The sequence below is a fragment of the Megalops cyprinoides genome, chromosome 23 (assembly GCF_013368585.1).
Source record: "Megalops cyprinoides isolate fMegCyp1 chromosome 23, fMegCyp1.pri, whole genome shotgun sequence".
Classification (NCBI taxonomy): domain Eukaryota; kingdom Metazoa; phylum Chordata; class Actinopteri; order Elopiformes; family Megalopidae; genus Megalops; species Megalops cyprinoides.
In genome coordinates, this window is record NC_050605.1 from 21,976,899 (window position 1) to 21,998,098 (window position 21,200).

At 47.9% G+C, this 21,200-nt stretch overlaps 1 protein-coding gene across 1 annotated transcript in view; it reads right to left on the reverse strand.

Annotated features, from left to right (window-relative positions):
* Positions 1-832: 832 nt before the first annotated feature.
* si:ch211-272n13.3 overlaps positions 833-21,200 on the reverse strand; it is a 33,960-nt gene continuing 13,592 nt past the window's right edge. Inside the window, exons 20-44 of the mRNA XM_036518507.1 lie at positions 20,891-21,187; positions 20,347-20,448; positions 20,154-20,233; positions 18,755-19,765; positions 17,155-17,381; positions 16,422-16,583; positions 16,059-16,089; positions 15,406-15,553; positions 14,473-14,686; positions 13,916-14,099; positions 13,527-13,673; positions 11,971-12,918; positions 11,706-11,858; positions 11,084-11,259; positions 10,825-10,918; positions 10,415-10,441; positions 9,930-10,007; positions 9,696-9,830; positions 9,303-9,415; positions 8,847-8,982; positions 8,047-8,337; positions 7,720-7,955; positions 7,060-7,309; positions 2,429-2,474; positions 833-2,254 (exon numbers count right to left, since the gene is read on the reverse strand). Coding sequence (XP_036374400.1) covers positions 2,112-2,254; positions 2,429-2,474; positions 7,060-7,309; positions 7,720-7,955; positions 8,047-8,337; positions 8,847-8,982; positions 9,303-9,415; positions 9,696-9,830; positions 9,930-10,007; positions 10,415-10,441; positions 10,825-10,918; positions 11,084-11,259; positions 11,706-11,858; positions 11,971-12,918; positions 13,527-13,673; positions 13,916-14,099; positions 14,473-14,686; positions 15,406-15,553; positions 16,059-16,089; positions 16,422-16,583; positions 17,155-17,381; positions 18,755-19,765; positions 20,154-20,233; positions 20,347-20,448; positions 20,891-21,187 — 5,429 coding nt within the window. The 3' untranslated portion in view covers positions 833-2,111. The remainder of the gene's footprint in view (positions 2,255-2,428; positions 2,475-7,059; positions 7,310-7,719; positions 7,956-8,046; positions 8,338-8,846; positions 8,983-9,302; positions 9,416-9,695; positions 9,831-9,929; positions 10,008-10,414; positions 10,442-10,824; positions 10,919-11,083; positions 11,260-11,705; positions 11,859-11,970; positions 12,919-13,526; positions 13,674-13,915; positions 14,100-14,472; positions 14,687-15,405; positions 15,554-16,058; positions 16,090-16,421; positions 16,584-17,154; positions 17,382-18,754; positions 19,766-20,153; positions 20,234-20,346; positions 20,449-20,890; positions 21,188-21,200) is intronic.

Sequence of the window (21,200 nt, forward strand, 5' to 3'; positions counted from 1 at the left end):
CAAAGTACATCCTAATTAACCATTCTCTACAATGAGCGCATTCCCATTATATTAAAAAAATGTGTATCATCTCAACAGTAGACTTTTGACCAAAACCATATTTTGATTATTTTACACGTCATCACCACATCATCAAATTACCTCATCCATGAGAGCACTCGTCCCAGAGTTGAATGGCAGTCGCATGCAGATGGTTGCAGGCTTTCATTTTCCCGATGTGCAGGTGATGAAAGCTGCTCAGTGATGTTCTGTTGACGCTACGGGGTACCTAATCTCCCGTCCGAGACGTCAGAAGTCAGGACACCTCTGTACGTGGAACGGAGTAAACAGTGAAATGACCCAGCGATTAGGGAATTCTTTAAAGATAAGGAGTCGCCCTATTTGAGTCATTTTAAAGATGGCCCTCACGCAAACAGAACGGTGTACTCCCGTGTGTGGCATCTAGAAAAAAAGATGCTAAAAGATACAACGATAGCAGAGTTTTACCTTACTATTGCCCCGCTATCCTGAGCTGTGCCGTAACCTGCTACCTCCAAACGAGGCGACGTCCTGGAGCAGGGTGGGTCACGGGCTCGTATCCCCTTTATAAACGATTCGAAAAACAGATCCGACAGCAAAACTACACCGCTGAAAACAACCAACGCCTGCATTCTGCTTAAAATGAGCTTTAAAACAACACACACAAATAAAAATACTTTTTCCAAAACCAAAATCAAATATAAAAAGCACACTTAAAAAAAGTTAAATTAGTTACATCTATGCAGTGCTGAACATACGGAACATCTCACAGAATTAACTCAAGCTTCCCCACATGTTCTGTTGTTTTAGACCACTTTAATTAAAAAATACAAAGGTATTCAAGGGAGAACAAAGCTGACCATTCACAATTACCCTCCATCTCAGTGTGGCATTGATCCAGGGCAGAGGTGTCACAGTGGTTCTGCGATAGAGACTCGTAATCAGAGTGTAACTTCTCCAGACAGCAATAGCACCATTTCATTACTGACCCGCGTCAACCCCAACCCAACCATCTCAGCACTGCTAAGATAACACTTAAGACGTACACTCCATACCATTTCCCAAGACTGTGAAAGACTGCAATGCTGCACAATTTAACTGGCAAATTACACACTTACAGAACTGGTGCGGGAGAGGAGAGTCCCTTTGGGTATTAGACAGCTGTGTACTACATCTATACGATAATTCCCCTTCTGCTCCTACGTCCTCTTTTTGTTAAGTTGGTACCTTTAATAATGAAATAAAATCATGTGTTAAAATGTCTATACCCTGGATAAACAGACAATCTCGTGTCTTGTTCAAGTAAATCTTCTGCTTTTTGTTTCACAAAAAACAGGCGTCTGAAATTAATACAGTCATTACAAAAGAAGACTGAGGAAAAACATATTGCACCATTTTATGGCGGGTACCGGATGTAACAGAAAACAGTCAACATGGCAATAATATTCAACATACATTATAATACTCCTGGAGTGAAAAATGCATTTCGGACAAAAACTACATCAGATTTCACAATGACACAGGACCTGACTCAACCTCACTGCAAAGTGTTCTGACCTCAGAATGGCATATTTAAGAAATTTTTTTGTTATTCACGACATAAAATGTTTTGGGCAGCTCATCTCAAAGTTACGCGAGTAATACGAAAAGTAGCGCTTTCTTAAATACGTCATTCTTTGTTGAGGACAAAAGGCTTTGCATTTTTTTTCCATGAATCTGGCTTATATTTAGAACCGATCTGTATACACACTGAAGCACTAAATCTCTAACCATTTCAGGGAAAAAGCAAAAAGGAGAAGATTAAAAGTGGACCAGCCCTGGGGAAGCTGCACTCCATATGTAACCGTTCATCACCATGGTGATGGTAAACGTATGGCTTCAATAATAACAACAAAAAAAAAAAAAAAACCTTTTTTCTCCTGAGTGAATAAGTGCAACGTGCCTCGTTTTCAGCTCCTCTTTCCTACCAGCACAATAAATAAACCCAAAGCGGGTGGTAGTGTTATACTCATGTAGGCGTAAACCGGATGGGAGGGTGGCTCCTGTAATATTGATGTGGATCTTAACCGGATGGGAGGGAGGCTCCTGTAGTGTCAGATCATGTAGTTCTTCTTTAGAACCTCCAGGTACTGCTGCGTGGCGCGGGTCACTGGGTCCTGGTCCAGATTCTTCTGTGACCCGGCGGCCGAACCCACGGGTGGGAGACGAGCCGACCCCCCCTCCAGCTCCGCTGCAGCTGGCAGAGACACGGGCCATCAAATGCTGTTCTGAGATCAGTGCATGCTGCACGAACGCTCGCTGAACTAAGTTTTAACACTACCCTCAGCATAGGAAAAATACCACACCAAAAGGAAGCATGCTGCAGGAAAAAAGGAAAAAAAAAAAAAAAAAAAAAAAAAAAAAAACTTACCATCATCCAGCTCCCTTGATATGTTTTTTTCCAATTCATTCTGCATCTGGTGGAGAGAACACAGAGCAGGGTGGTGTGTAGGGAAGCTGTACTGCTCCGTGGCTCTGCAGTAGTGCTACAATCAACTGCAGCTGCTCTCATACACATGGGCTTATTGCAGGTGTAAATTTCACTGTAATGAGCTGAATGGGACAGCAGCAAGCAGGGCCATGGATACCAGCTAAAGGTCTGAAACTTGGATATTAAAAATGTCACCCCTCACAGTAAAAGCTATTAACATGCTCTGACTCTTACATTTCTGTAAGAAAAACAAACACATTCACAGTCAATAAAACCAGCAGCAACACACAGCTAAGCACACAGCAAGAGAGCTGTTTAACAAAAGAGGAATATTGTTCAGGACCACATTTTGCAAACAGCTGAAAACCTGCTTCACACAAAACACTTCAAGTTTAAAAACAGGAAAAGCATGCATGTAGAGCCCTTCTACCAGCTAAACACTGGGGTGATTGCAAGGACCTTAACGTAGCATGCTGCTAACACGATTTTTAGGGGATCTCAGTGGGAATTCTTAAACTACAACAAGCAGGAGATGATCTTGAGATGATCCCCTTCTTTGGGGACGACTGCAACAGTTTCCTTGTAGTGGTTTACTTAAATCCTACTTAATACAACACTATCAAAGGAGGAGTATCAGGGTTTAGCTGACCTTAATTGCCTCTCAATTGACCTAAATCCTGTGAAGTCATTAGAACACTCATGGGTATGCTCCATTTTTGCTAACGCTTGAAATGAACTTCAAAGATTAGCTACTGCCAATTCATTAGCCCACACTGCTGGAATATACCTCAAAACTGCCTGTGCCCCAAGAAAGTTCTTTCATGGCCTGACAAAAGGTATGACAAAGGGCTCCAAATGTAAAGAAGATACTTAAGGACTCCCCTCCCCCCACTACCCCAGAAATCAGCCTAGGGCAGTGTTTCTCAACCCTCTCCTGAAGGACCCCCTGCCCTCTCCTGAAGCTGCTTAATAACAAACTGATCATTTGAATCAGCTGTGTTGGAGCAGGGAGAGATCTAAAACATGTAGGGCAGGGGGTCCTCCAGTAGAGGGTTGAGAAACACTGGCCTAGGGTACTGCATGTTATAAATGCTGACCACACACCTTAACTCCTTATATTTGTAATATTACAGCCTTTCAATGATGATACTACAACTAATTTTTATTGATATGGGTAATTTCATTAAGCAGGGAGACGATATTCAGGTTAAGGAAAAATCAAGCATCACCATGTGAAAGGTGAAATCATCATTTAAATTAGGATGCATTGTAAAGTAATGTACACATAAAGAGGCTATCGTGACAGAATTACTGATGTAATATGCTCATAGACTAACCCTACCAATGTAAAAAATATGTTAAGATATTTGTCGTCGTGACGTATAACAAAATTCTCAGTCAGCAATAATTACGCTTGATATTGAGACTTCCAATTGCTTCCCTGCTCAAACAGGAAGGGTGCTTATTAACGGAACTTGTAGTAAACACACCCTCACAGTACGAGGGTCACTGAAAAATACAGTGGCTGAAAAGATCATCTCGTGCAACAGAGATAACCCTGTTGTAGTTTAGTCTCTAGAGGACAGTCTGAAAAAAACGCTACAGCTGGATCTAGGAGATGATGCCTAACAGAATACAGGATTTTCCCAGGATTTCATGTGAAAGCCAGACAAGTCTAATGCTCCTTGCAAAGGGTATCACAAGGTTAGAAAAGTAACAAACCAATGGGAAAGGGGTTGTTGCAATCACCCCATCATGTTTTAGCCCACACAGTAACGAGAACATCCCATCATTCTTTGAATGATACACTGTGTCTACATCACAGCTAAGCCTGACGCGTTTCCGCCTGTACCCTCCTTCATGGGGAGGTGTGATTCACAGGGACAGAGAGTGTTGGCAGGGACCTTGCAACTGACACAGGCTGGTCCCACGCATTAGGGGGAAATGTATCCTAAATATCATATAAGAATTGACAGCAGAATTTACACCAGTATACTGAGGACATTTCAAGGCTGTGACCCAAATAACAAGAGGAGATAAGCAACAACCCCTGAAAGAAGCTAAGAGCATGGAACAATGTGTTTATAATTCATGGTCATCGAGGCAACAAATCACTGAATTAAGCACTAAACCAGTCAACATAATCAATGCTGTGCCTTCACTCACAGTAAAACAAAGGATGGAAAGAGATATAATTTTGCACAAAAATGCCAGCACTAATTGCACAAGTCTGTATATTTACAGACAGAATAATTCAATAGCAGTGCCTCAAAAAGCAGCCCTCCAGTACCACACCCTAATCCCTAATCCCTACCTCTCACACACTGACATACTGCCTATGGCGTTACAGCACTAACTTTATCCTTAATAAACTTCTCCTCTCACAGAAGAACAAGACCACAAAAACAGGTTCATTAATCTACTTCTGTAAAACCTCTCTCGGTCTTCCTATGAAAATTTCTGATCACCTTACAGGCCACACTCCTGCATCCATGGAGCCCGGTCCTCTAAGCTCCTAAAGCTGGTACTGATGGAAAGTCCTAGGTACACATTTCCATCTCCTACTGTGTGGTGATCAGAGAGTAAGAGCTGCCACAAAAAAGGATCACAGGTGTCACAAGTGCAGGACAGAAAAGGGGGGCAGTCAGTCACACACCGCTACACACCTTGTCATGTATCTGGCTGAAGAGAGGAGAGGTGAGAGACAGACTTTTGAGCTAGGAGCTGAAGGAGAGCGAGAAACACAAGGCGTTTAGTGCGGAGTCCTGCCACAGGAAACAGAAAGAGAGAAACCAGCGAGGAAAGAGCCCGCAGGAGAAGCAGGGTAGACTTTCTCTCTGGAACACACCTGGTAACCCTGTAATGTAATGCTGTCCCCGTTTCAGTCTAAATTCAGGAGTGGACAGCTGGACATCACTCACTTACTGATACGGTTTTAGTTTTGTGCATTCCAGAACATTAAACTGCTGCCAAGTGGCTGAAGGTGATTGAAAATACAGACCCAAAAAGCATTACAGCCCTCGTCTTACAATACACGTGTACAATTTCTTTATCTTTTAAAAAGTAGTTAGTTTTATCAGTATTGTATGTAATGAAATGTTTTGGAAAAAATAACTTTAAAGTTCTTCCCTGACTGAGTGTAAATTAGTGCCCCACTCCTGACAGGATCATTGAACTGGCCTTTGCCAACAGAACTTCCATTCTGATGAAGAAATGGGCATTTCAAAATGTAAGTAATTTACAGCATGCCAAATTACAAAACAGGATTTCATAAAAATGCCCAGTAAAAGGTGATCATCATCTTAACAAAATAAGAAGTTGACTCTCAAGGGTCTCTACTTACACTATAAATGAGGGGATATATTCAGCTCACAACATAACATGATGTGTTTCATAAAATGGAGTTCATGATTCAAAATTAACATAATGTGATATTCCCCAAGAAATGATGTTGATAGGAAAACAAAAATATAACAAGTTTTCTCTTCTCTTCTTTCAAACCTTATTTCTTTCGCTCATTCATATATCAAACCCTATTAATATGCCAAATTCTTCGTATACCCCGGTTTTGGGCGCCATATCACTTTTATAAAACTGATCCCGAATTGGCTGATGTTAAGATTACTTTAGTAATTAGTTAGTAATTAGTAAATTGTTAATTACATGAAACTGCCAATGAAAGTAGTACCTAGCCTGTTAGGATACTGTTGCTACAGTAACATTCTGAAATCTAAATGGATTCATTAGCTTAACAATGAATGAGCTAGCTAACCAGGTAGATTTGGAGATACCTCTGAAAGGGATGTAAAATTTTTCCACTTTTCCAATGTGCAATGATATTAAAACAAACAACAGTAAATTGATTTTTTTTTTTCTTTATCAGTGAATACTGTCTAACAGGTACTGACTAACAGGAACTATGGACCACAATTATATAATTGTAATAAACTGTGATATAAAGTTATATTAAGTACTTTGTAATGGACAGAAAGAGCAAAGCTAGTAATATTAAAAAATATGAAACATTTTTGGGGAAAAATGTACACTACATTCTAGCCAGTATTAATCCAAGATGCGGTCATTTTGATTTTCCAATTTCACAGAATTTGATATTACAATATTTCTTGCCTAATATAAATCAACTATTGTTGATTGAGGTAACGCAATTTACATTTACTACTGCAGGTGTGCACCTGTGGAAGTAATGTTAGCAAATGAGGGAAAGTGTTTCAAGACAGCAAAATACAAAAAACAAAAAAATGCATTGGATAAAGATGAGAAACAGAACTGGTCATTTTCAACTGCATTTTTTTCTGCAAAAAACAGAAAAGTAATGGCTCTATAAATCAAAAGTCCCTGCAGTGAAGAGTCGGTGAACTGCCCAACCATCTGTTACTATCTGGGTGACAGAATATGAGGAAATGGGAAAACATACACTCTCTAGCTTACACGTGACACTGTTGACATAAAGCCCATACTCACGCAGCTGTGCAGGCATTAACTCTGCACGCTAATCTCAGGCCTTTCCTCCAGTGTTTCTCCTACAGAGGCGCGGTGTTGATGTAGCTCACCTTGGCCAGGTAGGCCTCCACCTTGCCGCTCTGCGACTCGGCCATGGGGCTGAGGAAGCTGCCCCCGAGGCCCAGGCTCCTGCTGAGGGGCCCCAGGGTGGCCCCGTAGGCCCCCACCGAGCCCAGCTGGCCCACGTCCAGGGACGGCCCCGGCAGGCCGCCGTTGACGATGCTGCTGGCGATAAACGACTTGCTGCGCTGCCGTTCGCTCAGCAGCCTGGTGTTGGCCTCCGCCAGCCGCTCGTTCGACCTGCCGGGGGCACAGGCAGAGTTACGCACGCAAGACACACCCCACGTCCTGCGCTGGAGCGGAGGTGCGAGATGCAGAGGCAGGCAGAGTAAGGGTTAGCGTGCAGAGCCACAGGGACCTGTGTTTGAACCCCAGATGAGACTCTGTGGTTGCTCCTTTCATTAGGGATCATTAGGGATCAGTCAACCCTGTAATACTTGAGCTAAACAACACATATTTTGTGAAATATTGAAAGACATAAAAATGGAAAGCTACTGCAAAAAAACTGCAAACCTCTCACACAACGGCGTCCTGTGGTGACACGCTCACCAAACTGGGATACAGATGTTATTTCCAGCTGCACTAGTACAGCATGGTGATGTATTCTAAGTAGGGAAAACGCAGCTGCCAGGCTGCAGTCGGGTCCTGACCTCTCCAGTTTGGCGGCGAGGGACTTGCGCAGCCGCATCTCCTCGGCGTACAGCTGGCGGTACCGCTCCAGCTCGGTGTGGGTGGAGTCCCTCTGGGACAGGCTGTCCTGCTGGCTGCTCCTGACCCGGCCCAGCTCGCCCTCCAGGTCCCGGATTCGCTGCTCCAGCTGGCTGCGCAGGCTCGCCTCGTTGGCCGCTTTCAGCTGCTCCAGAGCCTCGTGGGACGCGGCCTGCGTCTGTGACGTACACCGGGAGGTCACAGGGTCAATGCCCAGACTCGGGGAAACGAACCCCGCGCTGTCGGGGGGAAAGGCGCGCGGGCCTCACCTGCAGGAAGAGGTTGACCTCCTCCAGTTTGTGCCGAATCTCCTGCCTGGCTCGCTCCTCCGTTTCGCGGCGGTACTGGTCGGCTTGGTTCTGGTCCAGCATGCTGGTCTCCACCTGCCGGCGCAGGCCCGATAGCTCCTCCTCCAGCTGCCTCTTGCTCCTCTCCAGCCGCTCGTGACTCTTGCTCAGGGTCTTGAGGGAGGAGAGCTGCTCCTTCAGCTCGGTGTTCACCGCCTCCAGCCTGCTGCTCTTCAGGGCCTCCTTCTCCAGCTGTATGGACAGCTCATCCACCTGCGGGCCCAACCGCCATTACAATCAACCCAAACCGCCATTACAATCAACACAAACTCACCTGCAGGCCAAACCGCCATTACAATCAACACAAACTCACCTGCAGGCCCAACCGCCATTACAATCAACCCAAACCGCCATTACAATCAACACAAACTCACCTGCAGGCCAAACCGCCATTACAATCAACACAAACGGCCATCACAATCAAACCAAACGGCCATCACAATCAACACAAACTCACCTGCACTGGCCTGCCTTAGTCAAAATCAATCCCATCCCACCTGCAGGCCCAAACTCATCTGCCAGCCCAACCACCATCAAAATCAGCCCAAACTGCGCTGGCCTGCTTCAGTTATGATGACTAGCCCTTTAGTGCAATATTCAACTATTCGAAATTTATCTTGAACTGCAGCCAGACTGAAGGTTTGATTCAATCAGATGTTAGTCTGTGGGGTGCAAATTCCTAATGATCTCCAACAACATAAAAAGCACCAGCGGTCACTGACCCTGGCCTTCATCCTGCTGACGGAGGCCTCCATGTCCAGGTGTCTCTCTCCCCTGAAGCTGCTGAGAGGAGAGCCCTGCTCCCCACCATCCTGATCCCGCAGCTTCTTCTTAGCTGTTTTCACCAGAGTCCGCAACCTGCAAACATCACAGAGCTCCATCACACGGATTCATTGTCACCAATCACAGAGCTCCTTCACACAAACTTCACCACTCACAGAGCTCCATCATATGACTCCCACCAATCACAGAGCTCCATCACAGAAATATCACCAATCAGAATCTCATCACAGATACAGCTCACACTCTCATCCAGGGGAAGTGATCCACAAATTTGGGCAGTGATAATACTAATACTAAAGTACAATGCGTGTCTTTATGCATGGTAAGACTTTTAACAATACCTCTAAACCCCACACAGAGTGCAGTAATGTACAGCACATGTCCCTGTGTTTCACCTGTACATTTCTTTCTGCAGGTCTGTATTTCTCTTCATCTCCTGCTCCAGTCTCTGGTCCACTGCCTTCTTCTGCTCCGCAATCTTCTTCGCCTTCTTCCTCTCAATCTCCATCTGCAGCGCAGTCAGAGCAGGATAGCACCACCAATGCTCCAGTGCATAAACATGGTGTGTGTAACGCTGAAGTGCCACAGAACATCGTGTACAGGGCTTTTCTGAATTTCAGGGGACACTTTTTTTCAAGAATACAAGGCTCTGACGAAGTGTTGTACTCAATACAGTGATGCAAATGATGATGTTGGATATTGCACACACTGGATATAGTTATTTTATTGGAGACATCACCATACTTTTGCTGGTTCTGGCATGGTGGTGGGCTACAGAGGCAGTCTACCTGAGAATACAGCTCTCCCTTTTCCTTCTCCAGCTCGGCCAATCGTAGACCCAGTTTGGAGCGGGTCTTCAGCTCCTCCTCCCAGAGCTGATGAGAGCCCTCAGCATTGTGGGATAGCATGCTCTGCTTCTGTACCTGGGAGAATCACACAGTTGTCTACACACAGTGAAACTACAGCTCTCAGCACTGCGGGCTACGCTCTACAGATAAGTACAGACACAGTCAGGGACAAACCTCTCGGTTGAGCTGATCTTCCAAATTTATCTTAGCTCCTTGTAGGTCTGTGACCAAATCCTCCAAACGATTCCTCACCTGTAGAAGTAGAGACAGAAACGCTATGACATAACACGTGTGCATGACTTATTATTACAGAAAGGTCAAAAACTGAAACCAGAAACCAGTCTAAAATCTAGAGGACAGCAACATGCATGAAGGTCATGTGAAAAGGTGTTTATGAAAAGAAATCAGTCAAATTTGACTACACCACCACCAAAAAGAGTAAAAACAAATCCAAATTCAAAGACATTCACAACAACCCTCTGCATTGACTGTCTTCCAATCAATATCTTTGAATTTGAGAACAAATACACCCACACCCAGATTTCTACTTTACATTTGTTAACAACAGAACCAATCATAAAGTAGGTACTGTTCCGAAGAAGTTCCAGAAACAGATCACTAAAGGAATTATCCAGCATCACTACAAAGTAAATACAAACCCTTCCATCAGGTGAAGATTCTGATGTCTGTAAAAAGATTAAATGTCTTTTATTTAAGTTAATCTTAAGTGGCTCATTTGAAATCTTATTATAATGCACACAGCAGGAACTTGTGTGGTTCATGACAACGTTGAAGTACGTCCACGTATTTCTACGAACACACACCACACAGGCCTGTACTGACTGGCTCTGACAGAAAAACCAGGCAATGATTTCTGGGATTTATAAACACTCAAAGGATTCCTGTTTTCATTCATTTCTGGTGCCAAACACACATAATCTGCATATCTTAATTTCACCCCTGACCTGCTAACAGACTTTGCTAACTGTGGTTGGAAATGTTATGATCTGCTATGTGACTAGTAAGTATGGAAAAATGAAACAAAAAAAAAAAAAAACATCACGCTCACCGCTGCAGCCTCCTGGGCTCCTTTCTGCAGGACCTCGATTTTGTTGGTTTGCTGCTTAGCTGCGGCTTCTAGCCGGGCGTTCTCAATCTCCAGCCTGCAGAGAAGCAGCAGACGACACAGAGTTGGATGGTGTGCGTGTGTGTGCGTGCGCGTGCGTGTGCGCGTGCGTGTGCGTGTGCGCGTGTGTGCGTGTGTGTGTGTGTGTGTGTGTGTGCGTGCGCGTGTGTGCGTGCGTGCGTGCGTGCGTGCGTGTGTGTACCTCTGCACTGCTTCCTCCAGCTGCTTGATGGTCGTCTCTGTGGCGGCGGACACTGACAGCACTTCCTGCAGCTTCTGGGCCGAGGCGATGACCTCGCGCTCTTTGTCGTCTAGCGCCCCCTTCAGGCTGTGGACGCGGCGCTCAGACTGGACACACTGGTCCTCGCTTTCCTGCAGCTGAAAAACAGAGCCGTGATCCTGTCTCCATACTCAGCGACTTCCTGTCAGCACCCTCACCATACTCAACAACTTCCTATCTGCACCCTCACCATACTCAACAACTTCCTGTCTGCAAGCTCACCATACTCAACGACTTCCTGTCTGCAAGCTCACCATACTCAACGACTTCCTGTCTGCACCCTCACCATACTAATCATCTCTTATACACCATCACCATACTGAACTTGGAATTTGTAATATCATAGTACATAACTTTCAGTTAAACTAAAACTCACAGCACAGACGGCTGCTACATTTTGGAGTCCACAATGGGCTCACCAGCTCAAACAGCTCCCTTCTGTATAGTCATTTACAAGCACATGGTTTTGAGATGTCATGTTGCACTGACAGTAAGACTGAGCTCCACCCCCTCCTTATCCCTGAGTGAGAGCCCCACCCCCTACCTTTCCCCTGAGTCTATCCATGTCCTTTTGCAGGCGAAGTTTCTCCTCCTCCAGGTCGCTGCGGTAGCGACTGTTCACTTCAAGCGACGCCTCGCACATGGACAGCTTCTTCAGGGCGTCGGCCAGCTCCTGCTGCAGCTGCCTCACCGTAGCCTTCACAGATCAACAGAGCGATGAGAGAATCGGATTAAAGCGGTAAATATAATCGCGCTCTCTGCCCTGGCGCGCAGACGGCCTCCGTCACCGTTAGCCCGGCTGCTCCTACCTCTCGCTCGGTCCTCTCCTGCTCGTGCCGGTACACCTCCTCCCGGAGCTCCGCGTTCTTGGCCACCAGCTCCTTGCTCCTCTCCTCCACCATGTGCACCCTCTCCTCGCTGTCGGCGCGCAGCTTGGCCAGCAGGTCGCCGAAGCGCTCCTGGGCGTCGGTGACGGCGCGCTCCTTCACCGCGCCCTTGCAGTGCGCCTCCTCCAGCTGCTGCCGCAGAAGCATGTTCTCGCTCTGCCCCCGCGCCAGCCGCTCCTGCACCGCCTCCTGCCGCGCCGCCGCCTTGCTGCACTGCTCCCTCTCGGCCAGCAGGGCGGCGTCCAGCTCCCGCACCCGGGCCTGGGCCTGCTCGCAGTCCCGCTGCACCGCCTCCAGCAGCACGGTCTTCTCGGTGAGCGCCAGCGTGGAGCGGTGGCACTCGTTCTCCAGGCTGTTGGCCTTGGACTCGGCCTTGCCCAGCCGCTGGGACAGCGTGTGGATGGACTCGCGCTGGCCCGCCGCCTCGCTCCGCCCCTTCTCCTGCGCCCGCTGCCACTCCTCCCGCTCCCGCTGCAGGGTCCGCTCCGCCTCCGCCCGCAAGGCCTGGCTGCGCTCCGCCTCCTGCAGGGCGGAGCCCAGCCGCACCCGCGCTGACTCCGCCTCCGCCTCCAGCCTCTCGCGGGCCTGCCGCTCGTGCTCCAGCCGGGCGGCCGCCACCGAGCACTCGGCCTTCAGCGCCGCCAGCTGGCCGTTGTACTGGAAGACGGTCTGCGCCAGCGCCTCCTCGTTCAGCTTGAGGTCACGCTTGGCGTCCTCCAGCCGCTCCCTCAGGGCCTCGCTCTCCTCGGAGAGACGGCCCTCCTCCTGCCGGCTGTGGGCGCGGGCCCGCTCCAGCTCCTCCTGCAGCGAGCGGTTCTGCTGCAGCAGCTCCCTCTCCCGCTCGCTCGCCTCCGACAGCTGCGACACCGCCTACTCGCCCCGGGACACCACAGCGGGAGAGGGGGGTTAGCGACTGCTGCTCATACTCCACCACACACGCATGCACACACACTCAAACAAATACACACATGCACGCGCACACACACACATACATACACACACTCAAACAAACACACACACACACGCACGGCAGTGTTCTTCTCCTGCGACTCTGTACAGAATCATGTCTCTTTGACACAGTATAGAGACATGATTCAGTCGATGCTACATGCCTCCAATGTCATGTTACATAAAGATGGTGGCTTTTTCCTTTTGATGAAGAAGCTCCCAAATTTCAGAGGACAAGTGACAGTAATGGGGTTTAAAACTATGCTTGAAAAGGATGGCTGCACAACCAGTGAGGCCATTACCCCAATGGCTTTAAAACCAGTGAGGGCATTACCCCATTGGCTGTAAAACCAGTGAGGGCAGTGCCCCATTGGCTTTAAAACCACTGAGGGCATTACCCCATTGGCTTTAAAACCACTGAGGGCATTACCCCATTGGCTTTAAAACCAGTGAGGGCATTACCCCATTGGCTATAAAACCAGTGAGGGCATTACCCCATTGGCTGGGTAATCAGTGAGGGTGTCGTTTACCTCACTGCTCTTGCTGAGGTTTCTGCGGTTCTCCTCCTCGATCTCCTTGTGTTTGCGCAGCTGGGAGCTGAGCATTCCCTCCTGCAGGGCCCGGGCGCTGCGCTCCTGGCTCAGCATACGCTGGGCCTCGCTGCGGTCTTCCTCCAGCTGCAGGACGGCCACCAGTCACCACACAGACACGGACTACCCACAATGCATCACTCTCACTACACACCACGCTGCCACAAAACCGCTTACTGTGTCTGACTGTAAATATGTGGAATGTGTGAGGGCTGAGCTGTGAGTGTGTGAGGGCTGAGCTGTGAGTGTGTGAGTGTGTGAGGGCTGAGCTGTGAGTGCGTGAGTGTCTGAAGGCTGAGCTGTACGATGCTGGCTGTGTAAGGGCTGACCTGCTTCATGTTGTTGACGAGCGCCCTCATCTCCAGCTCCAGGTTCCTCATGGCGAGCTCCACCCTCTGCCTCTCCTCCGACTCCGCCCGTAGCTGCTCCTCCTTCTTGCGCTGCTGCTCCCGGCTCTTATCGTACAGCATGGCTGCATTCCTGTGCTTCTCCTGCTCCTGCTTCAGCGCGAACCTGCGTGTGTGTGTGTGTGTGTGTGTGTGTGTGTGTACGTGTGAGTGTGCGTGTACACGCATGTGTGTGTGCGTGTGTGTGTGTGTGTGTACGTGTGTGTTGGAGGGGAGGGGCAGTTAGAGATCTGGCTTCAAAGCACGAATCACAAACCCCTGGAGCCCAACAGCCCCACACACCGCTACCCAGAAATCAACGGTGTGAGAAAACTATTAATTACAAAGCTATTTATAACACGTATCTCATACACGCACACGGCGCTGTCAGAGACGGCGCGGGTGAGCAGTTTTCACCCGTGGCTTTGCAGAGACACGCGTCACACTGCTGCCGATACTCAGCGTGTACCTGTGGAAGGTGAGGTGACGGACAGGCTCACCTGAGGTTGCTGAGGTCGGTGTCCAGCTCCACCTGCCGGCGCTCCAGGGCAGACCTGCTGTCCCGCGTCTCCTCCAGGAGCCGCCTCAGCTCCGCCCGCTCCTCCTCCAGCTGGGACACTTTGTCAGCCAGCAGGCTGTAGCGCCCCCTCTCTCTCTGGATGGTCCGCTCGTACTCATGGAACATGTTCTGGAGCTTCACCATGGTGACAGAGTCTGGCAGGGGAGTCACATGTCATGGCCTGTGGTGCTGTACCCTCTCGACCATCACAAAAACACACATCCTCCTTTTCCCACAGCGACTTCCACATGCACAGGTAAGCTTGCCATCATTCCCTGAAGGAACTGCAATTCATCTTTAAGCATACATTTCAGGCTTTTATCTATGTTTACCTTTATTATGATGTCACACAACCAGGTGATGAAAAAAAACAATATTTCCTTTATTGTCTGTTTAAACATCAAAACTTTGTGCCTGACTGAGCAACTTAATTTGAACTATGTACAAGCTATGTAAAATAAACTGCAGTTGCTCACTTTACTGGCTATTCAAGAATTATTTAATGTCTACTGAGAAATGTTTACAGTCGTTTGATACAAACACTTCTGTAGCTCATGCATTACATCCATTTCATTAGCTAACAGTGTTCATTTTGATTGGCTAAAACTGAAGAAAAAAGCACATTCCATTCTTCACCTTTATATTCAAACCAGGATTAATGTTGCAAATAATCCCACCAATGTTGATAATGTGTGTCTCAACGACATACGCATTTACAATAATGACATCATACTGCCACATGTTTTAAATACAAAGGTCTTTCCCTCCTGTGTGTTCTCATTCTGTTGGTCTGTGTAAAATACCTGTCCTGTCTTCGTGAATGTAACGATATGTTTTGCACCCCGCTTGCTACCCTGCAGCATTTCAGACGCACCTATAGAGGAGGAGTGGAGCTGCTGTATGAGGATGGAGGCGTTGCGGTAGCCGGAGGTGGGAGAGTCCACCTCCTCAGTGGCCGTGTCGGAGGACTGGGTCAGATCATCAAAGTCATCCACCATCTCCCCCTCATCAGGCCTACAAAACTGGAATCACACACATTAAACACCACAGATATCACATCAAACCTCATAGATATCACACATCAAACACCACAGATACATTACACAACATATCAAACACCGGATATCAAACACCATAGATATCACTTCACAGATATCTAACAATATAGCTATCACTCAACACAGATGTCAAACATCAAACACCACAGATATCACATATCAAGCACCAGATATATCGCATATTAAACTCCACAGCCATCACCTCACAGATATCGCACATCAAACTCATGACCAAGTCGCTGCAAATACCACCCACACATGATTGCTCACCACAAACTATGGACCCTGTCACAACACACAAATGCTCTGCTGCTCCCAATGTTTAAATTGCTTTAGTTAATTGCATACACTCGAGACTTATTTTTCTGTTTTTATTATTTTTCTGTTATATAATATATGTGAATATGTGAATGTGAGCTTGGAAATGGAGAAATGTGAAATGGAGGATATCCTTCTGTCAGGCTCTTACCTTGCGTATAGGATTGTCCATCGCTGCAGACCTACAGGAGAATAAGGGAACAGCCAGCAGATATTAATAACCTGCATTCCTTACTTCACAGACAGCACTGTGAAATCTATCAGTGCATGGAGAGAAAGATGGTCTTTTTCCCATGACGGTATAATGCAGTATATTCGCACAACTGTGACTGTCACTCAAAAAGCCAATAATCACCAAAATAATTGGGGGAAAAAAAAATTCAAAAATTACTAATAAGGATCCGAAATAAAAGAAAAACACCCATTCCCAATTTATCACCCAACACCACTGTTCACCAACACCCCAGCGTTAGTAGAGCAAACCCAGAGAGCGCAGCGCATACTGCATATATACCTTCCATCCTCCTCAGAGCCCTCACTGACTGTACTGTCTTCAAACACAGACAGGGGATCTCCGTTAGCATGGGCAGCGCGCTTGGGCTCCACAGGGGGGCGCTGTGTCATCCTGCCACCTGAATCTACACCGTCTCCTTGCTGCTGCAGGGCCAAACCCGCACTAGAAGAGCACAGACCCAGACCTCGCGTTACAAGTGGCCCCACCCACACCTGGCAGTGAATGGCCGATCGCTGCCAGCTCTGGCCCTGCGTGATACATCATGGCGCTCCGCCAGTGCCACGCCCTTCAGCGGACTGAGAGAAGCGCATGGAGCGTTTAGCACAGCGTGAGAGCTGACGCACCATTTCAAGAACAAGCAACCAGTAAGACACAAAAGAATAGCTGAAACCATACCGAGCAGGACTTTCAGGCACATAATCTGCCTCAGGAATATTAATGACAGCTTTCCTTTCTCTAATAAAGCTGTAGTGGCAGATGGTGTCTTATTGGCTTTCACCGAGATACATGGTAACTTTGACTCGGCTGTTTTTGCCGTTTGCCAAGCCAGCTAACTGGCTACATTTAGCTAGCTATAAGTTGAGATCTAGTTTTCTTATGACAACTGTATTATTGCAGAACACCAGCCACTTAATCTGCTCTGTGGTCAACTAGCTGACAACACACACTCTGACACTACAATTTACTCCCACCCCAACATTACGTGGAAACACAGTCATCCTCCTCCCTGTACCTCTTAGGGATTTTCAGGCTGTCCCTCTCTGTAGGTGTGTCCCTCATCTTAAGAAGCTGCTCCTTTGAAGTATGCCCGTTGCCCGTTTCTGCTCCGAGCTGTCTTTGGCTGCTTTGGTAGGCTTTCACAGTTTGCGATTTGTGCACACATTGTCTGTTTGATCCTCCAACATCCCACAATCCACCTGATTTCTGCACCTCCAAAACGTTTTTCTTTTCCCCACCGACCTGGAAGCACAGAGGGAATGTTTCTGAGAAGCAGAAAAACTAGCATGCCATGGAATTTTAATCACCTCTGCATCCACAAGGACATGATTTAGATGCATCAAAATACAGAAATTTAAACAAAAAAAACGTCACTGCAGGCCAACAAGACAACAGAAACTTTTCTCTCATTATTTTCCAATAATTTGATATACACCATTGCACAGCATGCAAGCATTGGGTAATACATCCAACAGCCATCATTCAAATCATTCTGATGAGAGAATGGTTTAGTTATGGATAAATGGATGTATCTACGTATTACCATTTAAATGTGAACATGCAAAGAACACACAAGCTAAAGACACTCATACATTACACTAACATTCAGCTGATCACACTGCAGAACACCACTCTACTGAATCCTTCTTTTTGTTAAGAAAGAAGTTTTTCCACACACATGTCAAATAAGATGAACTCAGTTCATATGATAAAACAAAATATGACTTAGGCCCAGCATCAATCTACCTCCAACGTGCATTGCACCTGACTGTGAAGTCAAAATTAAAGTAGTATCGTTTTATTGTTACCGCAACATATTTCTGACATCTACAATAAAAAATAAACTGTCTGTGTGAGGGAAAAAGCCAGCAAATGAGTTAATGCAGGCCAAAGCTCATGGTGGATAGATTCAATCTAGGCCCAGATCAGGAAACACTTTCTTTGCTTCCACATGCAGTTACTCAAGCATATTCACACACGAAGGAAATATTGAATCTAAACTATGACACACAGTTCGACTGATGTGTGAAAAAGGCCCACGTGACTGTTTAAAGAACGCAGGAATGCATTGTGGGTATGAGCTCAGATGCTCTGTATGTATGATCTTCACAGCCTGACAATATGGAGGCCATGGTTAATGGGAGCCAGTGGGGGGAGGAGCCATGACTCAAGGCTGACACGAGAAGGACGAAGACCACATGGTGACACAGGAGGCCACTCGGACAGATGGAGGGACAGAAGAATAAAACGCTAAAGCGGTCCTGTGGAACCAGACCGAAAGGAAGCGGACACAAAAGGCAAACGTGACGACACAATGTAGCGTGTGAACTGACGGTGGAGATGGAGCATCCGAGAAACCAGGTTCACAGAGAGAAGGAGAGCGAGCTGTGAGAGGAGGATCAGAGGATGGATGTCTGAAGATGCATTAATAACACAGAAGAGAGGTGGAAATGTGGGGTTTTATCTCCCGTCACAGAGGGCGCCCTTTGTCACAGACAGCGGGGGTGAGGGGACGGGAACGCAGCCGAGAGCAACAGGCCTCAGTCCTCTACCTCTTTCTGCAGCTGCTCCTTCTCCTTCTCCAAATCCAGCAGCACCACCCTCAGCTTCCCTACCTCGCGCTCGAACCTGTGCCGGTCCTCCTCGAGCTCCTCGTCTGAGTAGCGCGGGGGGGCCGAGGGGTTGGCGTGCTGGGAGGGGGCGGGGCCAGAGGCGGGGGGTGGTCGGAGCAGGTCCTCTGTGAGCGTGGGTCTCTTCACCTCCTCCTCCACCTCTCTGCGGGTAATCCCCCTGCCTGTGCTGAGTATGGCCCCCGCGCCGGAGGCGTTTTCACTGGCGGTAGAGCTTTCAGAGTCATGTTTGGGGTTCCCTCCCCCACAGTTCTCATAGTCGCCATCAAAGTCAGTGTCATCGTCGTCAAGGTGACTTCCTGCACCGTGCTGAGGAGGAAGGTGCCTCTTCTCCTGAGGATTGATATTGCTGTCGCCAGAGGGGCACAGCTCCCCCTGCTGGCTGCTTTCTGCACTGACAGGGTTCTGCGGTGTGTCACCCCTTGGCTCCGCTTTTCCCTCAGACCGAGGGCTCTCTGCTGGCTCAGTCACGGAGTCCTCGAGCCCCGACTCCCTCTGCTCAGGAATGGGCAGCAGGGCGGCGCTCTTCGCTCGGGCCGCAGGCCGTACGATCTCCTCTTCCTCACTGGACTCTTCCTCTGCGGTTCTGTCCACAGCCTCTTCCTGTTCCTCTTCTCTGCTTGCTCCTCCAAGGTTCTGCCCAGGGCCTTCCTCTGCAGTTCTGACCAGAGCCTCTTTCTCCTCCTCTTCCTCTTCCTCCTCTTCTCCCTCCTTTCTACCTGCTCCCAGTACAGACTCTTTCGGCACGGTCTCTCCAAACTTCTCCTTCAGCTCGGCCGCTACGCTCTTGAATTGGGACTTGACCTCCCTTTTCTCAATCTCCACCCAGATCTTTTCAAAGCGCTTGTCCCACGTCACTTCCTGCTGTTCCTTGCCAGCTCCGCCCCCTACACAGCCTCCAATCTCCTCCGGATTGGCCTGAGTCTCTGAATCCACAGTGCCAATGTGGTACGGGCTACTCACGTTTAACTCTGAGGTATCGAACACATTCTTCTCCTTTGACAGCGTAGGTGGACAAAGAAATAGAGTTGCAACTGAATAAAAAGGCAAGTATTCATAAAATGTTATGCACAACAGAGCTTACTGTGGACCAAAAGCTGCTCACAGAATACTCGTGATAATACAGAACTAAAGACAATCTGCATCTGTATTTACTTTCAACACAGTCCTCTCTGCTTCACGCACCAGTGATCCAAGATCCAAGAAGAACTGAATACCTTCCGAGGCAACACTGGGTTATATTAAAGACTAGTAACTAACACCACACCGTTAACTTTCAGAAATGAAATTTAAAATTAATCACAGATTAACATTCATCTTACAACAGTCTTCAGTTACTCATAATCCTGTATCACCAGTATTTGCAGAACTAATCCTCGCCCACCTTGTGCTGCTCCTCTTCTGGGTCCACACTGACATCACTTCCTCCATCCTGCTGTGGGGACCGCTGACGTGGGGGGGTACCTGACGGTGAGAGGTGCTCAGACTTTACCCCTTTAACCCGCTACCCTGTGGCAGAAGTGATGTTCTGACTGAGAGATGTGACTTCCCCAGGGCTGTGGTGTATTTTAACTGACCTTGTTTAGATATGGCTTTGCTTTCTGGAGCATTTGGCTGCAGGATCCCAGGCTTTCCTGGACTGGAGCCTGGGGTAACACTTTCAGAATCCCAGTCTGACTCTGAAAGTACAGGGAATGACAGCTTTTATTACAACAAGGAACTGTACAACGGCGTCCTGCACTTCTTCAGTTTAATAACTATTTACTGCACTACACAAATGATGCTGTTTTTAAGGACAACTGTTCAGCTGTATGCTTACATTGCAGTAATGTTTCTTGGCATGACACTTGTCTGTCGTATTACCGACTGCTCTGTGGCTGTGCTACTTTTCCTCCCGTGATACTAAATTATTCTATTTAAGTTGTCTTGTCATGACAAACACAGTCACTGGATAGAAGCATCACAGATACCACATAAATACATAGCACCAGAGAAAGATCACAAGCTGACATCACAAGCTGCCGTCCTGCACTGATCTGAGGACAGACAGCCCGTACCTTCCTCACTCTCTCCTTTCACAAGCTGCCATCCTGCACTGATCTGGGGACAGGGAGATCGTACCTTCCTCACTCTCTCCTTTCACAGGCTGCAGTTTCCTGGCACGGGGCTGTGGTTGCGGTTGCAGTTGCAGGGATGAGCGAGGGGTCAGGCTGCGAGGGCTGGGCAGAGGCAGAGGCAGAGGCAGGGTCGGGGTTGGGGAGGAGGGCGGTCGCTTCTCGGGGGCGGGGGCAGGGGTAGTGGCGGAGGGTGGGGCGGGCTCGGGCGAGCTCTGGCTCAGCTCCTCTTCCCGGGGGGAGGCTGGCTTGCGTGCAGGGACGGTCCTGCTGGCTGTGCTCGCCGAGTCCCAGTCAGACGCATCTGCGGGGGGAGG